Source organism: Chenopodium album, chromosome 25, assembly GCF_948465745.1.
Source record: "Chenopodium album chromosome 25, dcCheAlbu1.1, whole genome shotgun sequence".
In the NCBI taxonomy this organism is placed as follows: domain Eukaryota; kingdom Viridiplantae; phylum Streptophyta; class Magnoliopsida; order Caryophyllales; family Amaranthaceae; genus Chenopodium; species Chenopodium album.
This window is the reverse complement of record NC_137858.1, coordinates 18,064,649-18,074,421: the sequence shown is the minus strand read 5'-3', so window position 1 is coordinate 18,074,421 and position 9,773 is coordinate 18,064,649. Positions and strand designations below refer to the sequence as shown.

Sequence of the window (9,773 nt, the reverse complement as noted above, 5' to 3'; positions counted from 1 at the left end):
ACCTATAGACCACTTAATGCAAGTCTTGTGAGAAATACTTGGTTGATGGATGGTTTCATTTAGTCATCGTGCAGCAAAGTTTTGGAGAATGGACTTGTCAAGCAAACTAAGTGTTTACTTTTCATTGCGTGCAAAAATCCTGCTACTCTTGATATTTACTCGGGCAACTGAATAGAGATGCATCACCTTAAAGCCGTTCTATAGCTGGGATCAGTTCTAACTGACATTTTCAGAGCTGAACTTATGTGGGATGGATAACTCATAATTTCAATTTAAGGATTTATTTCAGAAAACTGGCGATTTTACTTATATATACACAGATTACGGGTCTATGATTGATCTTTTCTGCTTGTTAATTTGGTTACTTGTACCGCGTGTGTTGTCTACAAATCTAACTTTATCGTTCTTGTTTAAAACATAAAATAGTTGTTCAAGGACTATTAATGGATTAGGTGTCCCTGGAACATGCTGATAAAATATTATGCGAAAGAAATGCTTTGTGATATTTACCGTGGATTAGGTGGCCAAATCTGGTACTTGAGGAGCAAGTATACTTGAAAGAAAATTCAATCATTGATGGCCCTTAAAAAGTATACAGAATTAAATTCCTGAAGAAGTTTATTTGATGGAATAATGTTAGCTAAGATCATATTCTGCTCTGCTGTTTCTTTGGCCACATTGGCAGTTCTGCTATTAGCGCTGCTTTCACCGGTTCCTTACAAAGGTCATGAGAGTAATTTACAGAAGCCATTGGTTGCGTTGTCTTTGTACATTCAGCAACCAACAACTTTGAACCGTAACATGCACCATGATGCAGAGCCTTCTACAGGGGTGTTGACCTTCCATCGGATGCTCACAGAGGGACCTGAAAGTACGTCGACAATTGTAGGAAAAGCACAAGGTTTTATCATACCTGTGGAGCATTTCGCTCATTCAGCCTTCAATGTAATATATCTAACATTCAGCACACCTGAATATTCAGGGAGCTTGAGTATTCAAGCTAAACAATTGGAACATAAGAAGAGAGAAGAGCTTAAAGTGGTTGGTGGTACAGGCTCTTTCGCTTTTGCTCGTGGCATTGCTGTTTTCGCAGAGGCCAATCAAGATACTTCTGGTGTTGATGCTCCCATTTATCAAGTAGACTTACAGCTAACCTTTCCAAATCAATCACAATCTATACGGGTATGAAGGGTCTATACGGGTATGAAGGGTCTAGTGATTAGCTAGGACAGACTTTTTATTAAAATTCTGGGATTATTATAATTATGTCACACCTATGTTAGCAAAAATTGTATAATATTTGCCTTGTAATTTTGTACCTGTCCAATAAAAGGCTTTAAAATTTGCATTTTTTTCTTCTTTTTTTCAAAAAACTCATACTAAGATACTCCACAGTTAAATGTGTTATTGTGGGAATAATTTTAGGATGAGTGATCCCCTAAAAGGTTGCTCAGGATGCGTGCGAGTGAGGACAAAATGTGCTGACAAAACTTACATTAATATGTGACAATTATTGATACTCGATGGGAGATGGGAGCAGACTGCAGATACTTCTAACAGTAAAACACAAAATTGGTCATTACAAAAGCGTCCAAAGCCGTATTTCAGCCAAGACCACGTTGCTAAGAAAAATTGTAGCCATGCTTCTTAGTCATGGTCATACCCAAAGTTATCTTCTATATCATTGATCATTGTGACAGTAGTGGAGATCAGCTTTGTATTGTGAAAAAATCCATTATATGTTAAAAAAATGGAAAATTCGAAGCTCACTTTTTTGGGACAGCAAGAAGCCAAAGCTTTACTACTTTCCGACTAAACATGTGATGTTAACATCCTTAAACTCAACCATAGTCTTAACTCCAAGAGATCAATAGGTGTATCATTTTCTGTATTGCTCCGGTAAACGGTATCCTGACAGCACAATTTTGTCAGCAAACATCTTTCCAGTCTTGGGCATGACATGCCAGTGCAATGTCAAGTTGAATTCCTTGCCTCGCAAATTGCTCCCCTGGAGTAGACATTTATAATTACAAAAATTTTCAATTAATTAGTTGCTACAAGTGAAACTCAATGGCCATAAAGCTATGATAATGCTTTTAACATAACAACGGAGCAACTGTATTAAGTTGCAAGGATAGCTGACTAACAAGATGTTACAGCCTACTGCTAATAGCATCAAGAAAAGGAGGGAAACAGGCAAAACCAGATGGATGAATTCTTACCTGATCAGTAAATCGGTACTTGTTTGAGATACTAACTGAAAATTTTGCCTTTTCTTTTGACTCTATGATCGTATCCCAGAGTGAAAGCTGCACATAAGAATTTTGTAGAACAAATTAGCAATAGAAAAAGGTATAAACCTGAGAGCATGACCTAGCAGGTTTGCAGTATATAACATCAGTACTAGTCAAATATTTTTAGTGTCTTTTCAAGAACAAGGGTCTTTCAAGGTCTAGCAAATCATTGCTGATGAGACCCTTTTCAAGAAAGCAGACCAACCAAGAGAGCTAAATTATCAACTTAATAAACTTCAGTTGCATATGAACACTTTCTTGATTGGTTTCCTCCGTTCTACACTAATTGCTACCTTTCCCTGATTTGAAAGTTCACATCAATTACTAAATATCTATTTTTAGTAATGCGTTCTTCCAATGTCTCTCCTCATCACATAGTCCCTCTTCTTATCTCTCCATTGCTCTCCAATTCACATGATCTTTCCTAATATGTGTACCCCTCTCCCATATAGCAATTAAAAAAGAACAAAGGAAGTATAAAATTAGCAAGTTTAAAATAAATATACACGGACTATATGCTGAATTCGGGGTTTCACAATCATCAATGGAACAAATTAAGAGGAGAAAAAATTTCTACTTAAGCTCAATTGACTTTCAATTCTACACACCACTATGAACTGCACCTGTAACAATGTGATAAGCTTGTGTTGCTATTCCTGACAAAAAACTTGAACAAGCCCATACAAATTGATATGGTTAGCAAGATCATCGAATCTATTCTAATAAACATCCTATTCAAAACTATCACAATTGTTTTCCGTCCATCATCATTATATCAAATCTGACTAGCATAAAAGAGTTAGAGGGTTGTAAGGGGTTTTGCACATCAGATAGAAATTGATATGGTTACCACTAGTTAACACCATCATCAGCTGTTCAAATAGTAAATTTAAGAAAGCATTTAACTGATGGGAGCACAGATAAAGTCTCAGTTACTCTATCATCTGATTATTGGCTATGCTTCTACCAATATGCAAACTCAAAAAACTTTTAAACTCTTTAAAGACCATCTACATCCAACAACCACATTAATGGGAATAAGGTGGAAAAAAAGCCTTGAATAGATTACTAGGATTACACTCAAATATGGAAAAAGTTACTAACAAATGACAATGGTAGGGAAAACTATCATATCACACCAGAATAGATTGATCTAGTAACTGAATTTAAACCTTCTACATATTCTAAAACATCAAAGAATCCTCGTAAGGAAACCTATTTATACTACGAGATATAAGCCTCTACCATCCACACCAGAATAGAACTGCTAGTGGAACTATGTGGAAGAAGACTCGCTATGAATAACAGGCCTCTTTTTTGAAAACTGAATAACCGACCTCTTCATTAGGTCATATTTGGATAGAGCAACTTTGTGGAATGTAGGTAGTGGTAGGTAAAATAGAAGTACTAATATGAAAGTTTGGTATTCACCATAACCCAACCTCAACCCCTGCTATGAAGAAGCTCACATCAGTTACCAAAACAATTGTCCTATAATAGCTCTCCTAAGGCAAGCAAGTTATACATGCACTCCCGGTAAAGTATTAGTTAACAAAAATAATAAATAAGCAGTTTCAAATTATATAAAAAGCATAAGCCGTAAATTTTAAAAGAAATCAACAACAATATTTTTTGGGCAGCACTTCAGTATTTTTGCATGTAACAAGCACCAGATACAGGATATATACTACCTCTGTTTCGTAATATTTGCAACATTTTCCAAAAACGGATGCTACACATTATGTGCAACAAACTAGAACTTTCCTCTTATAGTAAATTTTTTGTATAAAATTACTATATTATTCTTACTTAAAATTTCCAAATCAAAATTAAGACTAATATCAAACTTGTTAAGTTACTAACACAAAATAATCAACCATAAACTAAATCAAATTAAATCAACTTTCCAAGTCCCAACCCCTACCAATCAATTACCAATTCAACTCAACATTTTCCAGAATTAAAACTTCCACCGTAACCCCTTGTTCATCTTTCTCACTCCTCCCTCAAACCTTACCAACAACCACCACCAACAAACACCACCACCAACGTTCACCTCCATCCTCCGACCATCACCATCAAACTCTCCCAACCACCACCACCAAACTCCTCTCTCTCTCTCTCTCTCTCTCTCTCTCTCTCTCTCTCTCTCTTCTTTCACAATCGAGTGACAATTTGACGACCCGCAAGCATGACCACCATTAAAGGTTAAGGTTTTTATGGTCAAATTTGACCATGAAAGCTCTAGATGTAGAGTTTATATGGTCAAATTTGGCCAAATAAAGCGCTAGATGGTGATTAGCAGGTAATAATCTACCTTTTTAATTTTTTGCTCATACCTTTAGGATTTTTGGTTGTTTGTGTGTCGGGTTGGGGTTGGGTTTTCTTAGTGGTGGATTTTTTTGGTTTGATGGGAGATGGTTTCGGTGTGGGTACATACAGTAGTTTTGAGAGTGTGGGTGAGGTTTTCGGGGAGGGTTGATATGATTTTGGATGGTTGAATGTGGTTTCATGGTGTTCACACGGTTGAGGCGGGGGTCAGTGAGGGTGGAGATGGTATCGAGGGGAGGCATCGCTAAGTTCAGGGCACCGGGAGAGGGTGGAGGTGGCGCCGGTAGATGGTTGTGGCTGCATGCGGTGGATGTTGGTGGTGTCAGGGGAAGGATGGGTGTTGGTGGTGATTGCTTGGGTGGAGCTCCATTTTTATTAAGTGTCTTCACTTTCTCTTTCCTGGCCTTAATTACATGTCTTTGTTTTCTTAAATAAGCATTAGCAAATTTTGTCTTGGGGATTATGCAACCAAGTTTGTTGCAGATAATACGAAACGGAGGTAGTATATGATTAAAACACAGACCGCGAGCACAAACACACACACATGTATAGACCCACATACACGAGATAACAGTGTCCAATCACCCAATTACCTGATTCAGTACATGTTTTTTGGTTTCATATTCAGCAGTAACAAACGCAAACACCTGCAACAAAAAATTACAGAAGAGCTTAGTCAATAACTATAGTTGTACAGCACTAAACAAGAGGTTATGCTGGGATAATAATCCAGGCAGGATCAAACGCAATAAACAAAAACCAAACACCTAGTTCATGTTAACCTTTATTGACTTAATGCCAAAGAAAAGCAGGAATCACATAGAATAAGTAAATCATACAATTAGATGTCACAGTTCTTCACTGTTAATCTCTTATGGTAAAGATTGGAGATGGGTAAGAACATAAATAACTGAAAAGTTCAACAAAGGCATGAAAAGAGAAATAACAAAACTAGGATCTTCTGGAGTACCATGACGAACCTGCTTTGTATTCCAAGTAAACAATGACTGGAGATCGGCTGAAATATTCAGCACCATGGCAACCTGGGAAAAAATAAAACATATAATAACAATTCCTATTTGAAAGGAGCATAAAAAAGATAAAGAACATAAATCTAGCTCCTAATTAAGAAGCTTATAATGACACTAAGATAACAATGGATTTAAGACAAAAATAACATGAAATGGTGGTGTCTTATATTTATATATCACGTTCTTAGAAACTATTATATGTCCTCAGCTGGAAATTATTATGTTCATCCTTTCCTAAGTTCTCAAGTTGATTGCTAGCCTATACATAGTTTCTAAAGTGGCATGCATTTAACAAAAGATGAGTCAAGATGACAGAAAGATTAACATGTTTTTTCTTATATTCAACAAAGATTCTCCGTAGTCAAAAAAAAACTTTTCTCCTCGAATTGTAGATTCTAAATGGGTCAAACAAAAAGGAGTACAGGGAGTAATTCCCTTTTCCAATTATTTTGCCTTACAACTAAGAACACATATCAATCATTTATGTTGGCTGGAAAATCCTAAACCTCAATATCCCCAAGAGATTCATTACATGCTCATCGGCCTTCAGGTTACCAAGAAACAACACCCATATATCCCACTGAATAAGCTGAAGCTCTAACCACCTTCAGGTGGTTGTTGTCAGTAATGATATGAATAATTAAACTTACTACTCTGCCCTCATAAACCAATTAGTTCCAGAACCCTAGCCATAAACCCAAGAACTATCTCATCTTCATGAACATTTGAACACTTTCCAAATATACAGACTGTCTTTGAAACTTATGTTAGCATAAGTTTTGCTAACAGTATTCCAGCATCATCAAGACACTCATAAGGTAACAATTATCACTTCCACAAATGAACCGCACTATATACCCTAACCCTTACATGAACTTGGTTGGAGTCTTCAAATCCAAAAATATTTTTACATTGTTGTTCAATATACAATTCCCACAAAATCCTAATTCCATTTCTAACTTGACGTTTCAAGGTAGAAGCCTGCCATTCTCACCAATCACTGTTCTTAATATTAGCACTGTTCTTAATATTAGCACCTACATTAAGAGAGCTATTTGAACATCAAATCCTTTGTTAAAACCCTCAAAAATAGCAGATGAGCCACACACTGAATCATAGCCTTCTTACAAGGGTGTTTGCAAGGTATAACCCCCAGAGAACACTACCCAAACCTGCTTGGGCTTTAAGGTGCAAGTGATGAACGAAATTGGGGCTTATGAAAACCAAGGAAGCAAGTATAAAAGGAGGCCTTCGGAAAAAAGATCGAAGCTAACATCCTCTCGTTGAATTGGCATAACATGGAGTAGAAAAATGATATCTTACAGTTAGGGCCTATTCTCTTTAACTTAATTTCAATTCAGTTATGTCACTTTCAGCTCCAATCAGTTCAGTTCAGTTCCTGATTTCCTTCTCTCATAAACAATTCATTTCGGCTCGGTTCAGTTCAGGTCCAATCAATTCAGTTCAGACCAGCACAGCTCAGCAGGCCATTAGAGCAAATTTATCCCATTTTAACATATTATCATTTATTGTATTAAGACTGAGTGGACTTTTAATTGGCCTATACAAAGCCTTGCAACCTCAATTTTTTGTTCCAAAAAGCAAGCCTAAGGGTTTAGTGTAGTGAGGTATTTGAGCAACACTAGCACCCATTCACCCCTTAAGAACATTCACATAGAGTAGTCTTACGTATAATGTAGGAGCCGTCAGTTCACACCATGGTTATAGAAAACTTGGCACCTTAAAGAACCACAGTTTAACAAAACCAAAGCCAAGAGAACACAACGTTCAATTTACTTAGTCCACACCTAGCCTTGATGATCGTTGAAGACCACCCCGAAATTCCATCAATGATCCTTAACATGGATCAACAAGGTGCGATAGGGTCACTACAAATATCGCAAGAACATAATCAATCTTTGATTATGCAAGCATATCCTTCCTAATACATAACTAGAGGGTAAACTTACTCCATTACAAACTTACAAAACCTTGAGTTCTCAAACATGTAAGGGCAATTGCACTGACCATACTAGCTTTAAGTAATAAACTAATAACATTATATATATGCAGCTCATTATAGCATTGTGCAGTAAATCATTTGTACAATATATGCATATTATTACACCTTTATATATTCATATAGAAAGGCATTAGCAAAATCAACTTAAAAATTATACATAAACCCTCAAACGCAATCATATAAAAACGCAGAATAAAACGGATTTTTTTTAATTACTTCAAAGAATGCACATCAAATCCCCAGATGCAAAATTCATACTTCGCATTAAATAAGAAAACCCCAAAACAAAATTAAAGACCAGAAAATTAAATAGAAAAAATTACCTCGTCATTGCCACTGGAGAGTTTCTGAAATTTATGAATGTTGGCCACCTAAATTGAAACCAAAAAACATCCAGATCAACCAAACAGTGAAGATTATAAAAAGTAAAATTTAAAACAACGAAGATAAAGATTTCAACCTCAATGTTGGCAGTAGGAGAAGGGGAATTGAAATGGTCGGAAATAGAAGCGGCGGCGCACAGAATTGCAAGAATGGTGACTGCTAGAGTTAGCAGCGCATTAGCTCTGTTTGCAAAAGAATGCATCTTTGAACTTTGATGCGAATTTTCTCTCTCCTGAATCCTTTGAGTTAGAAAAGCTGTTAGGGGTGTTAGATTTCGGGAAAACTCCTCAAGTTGGAGTGTGTACCATTGATCAATAAATATAGATATTACCATACTAGTTCTAGTAACGTTAGAAAAAGGATACAAATTACACACCAAATCTATCCTAATCTGCGACAAATATTATCATAAATTTAATATCTACCAGGGGTAGTGATCAAGAGGGTGATTGTTAACGGGACTAATTTAAGGGGGAAACTTTTAGGGGAGACTAAATAGTAGCAGGTTTGGATGTTTGGTATTATTATGGAGTACTGACGCTCAGGCACGTCCCCCTGGCCAAGGAAGGAGGGGCGGCCGCCTAGGCCCAGGAAGAAAAAGGTCCAATTTCATAGCTCCATCCTAACATTAAAAGGTTCTGCAACACATTAGCCACCAAATTTGATTAAATTATCAAACTAGGCTCCAAAAATCACATAATTTTAGGGAAAGAATGTCACATTCATAGTTCCATCCTAACATTAAAGGAAAATTTGATTCAATAATCAAAATAGGCTCCAAAAATCACATGATTTTAGGTATAAAAGGTCCCAATTCATAGTTCAATCCTAACATTAAATGCAAATATGTTTCAATAATCAAATTAGGCTCGAAAAATCATATAATTAAAAAAAGAAAAGGTCCAATTTTGAAATTCATAGTTCCATCCTAATATAAGGGCAAACTTGATTCAATTATCAAAATAGGCTAGGAAAAATCAAATAATTTTCTTCTTTAGCAAGAGAATCGCTGGTTATGATCTTTCATAACCTTAGTAATTATAACTAATAGTTCAACAATCGACTTAAACAAACTATATTGAGAATTAAATTGACGAAAAACCCTAGATTGCGAAATTGATATATGGTGATTACAAAAGAAATATCATGTTACCTCAGAAGCTGCTTCAATGGAGATTGTGGAGTGGGCTTCGATGAGAGAGCGGGAGAGAAGAACGAGTAATTCAGTATAAATATTTTTTTTTCGCAAAGAATTCAGTATATATATCCTTTTTTTTTTTTAAGTTCTTTTATTTTCACAACGATCTAATCATATCATATCATATAACTAATGTATAAAGCTAAACTTTTAGCGTGGTGACGAGACAGCGCACTTGGCTTCCAATTTTTTACCAAGTGTCGCGCCACGTAGGATAGAGTTAAATAGAATTCAATTTGTAGGATAAAAAAATTAGTTTAGAATTTTATTTTCAATCAAATTTGGATAGATTTATTAGTTTAGAGTTTTATTTTTGATAAAGTACTAATATTTCATAGGTACAAATTGAATTATAATTTTATTCAAAAAATAATTAGATTTTAACTTTCAAATATTATCATATAAATTTATTTTTTTTATCATAATATTTTTTTGGAGCGAAAGAATTAATTCAAAATATACCACATCCATTATTTATACCTATTAATCGGGTTGGGTCACGAGTCATTTCG

At 35.6% G+C, this 9,773-nt stretch overlaps 2 protein-coding genes across 4 annotated transcripts; one reads left to right on the top strand and one right to left on the bottom strand.

Moving 5' to 3' along the window:
• The first annotated feature begins 633 nt into the window (after positions 1 to 633).
• Positions 634 to 1,188, top strand: LOC145613073 (dirigent protein 1-like). Its single transcript, XM_081668130.1, has one exon. It carries the CDS (start codon positions 634 to 636, stop codon positions 1,186 to 1,188), a length of 555 nt encoding a protein of 184 aa, XP_081524256.1.
• A 403-nt stretch (positions 1,189 to 1,591) lies between these two features.
• On the bottom strand, positions 1,592 to 9,322 carry LOC145614370 (signal peptidase complex subunit 3B-like). 3 transcript variants are annotated; one of them, XM_081669419.1, is made up of 7 exons: positions 9,217 to 9,322; positions 8,140 to 8,318; positions 8,003 to 8,050; positions 5,606 to 5,668; positions 5,219 to 5,272; positions 2,223 to 2,309; positions 1,592 to 2,008 (listed from the first exon to the last, which is right to left on the bottom strand). In XM_081669419.1, exons 2-7 carry the CDS (start codon positions 8,263 to 8,265, stop codon positions 1,880 to 1,882), a joined length of 507 nt encoding a protein of 168 aa, XP_081525545.1. In that variant the 5' UTR covers positions 8,266 to 8,318; positions 9,217 to 9,322; the 3' UTR covers positions 1,592 to 1,879. The 3 variants fall into 3 exon arrangements, with proteins under 3 accessions (XP_081525545.1, XP_081525547.1, XP_081525544.1); XM_081669421.1 differs by having other exon boundaries at positions 8,140 to 8,302; positions 9,217 to 9,258; XM_081669418.1 differs by lacking the exon at positions 9,217 to 9,322 and having other exon boundaries at positions 8,140 to 8,412.
• Positions 9,323 to 9,773: the final 451 nt, after the last annotated feature.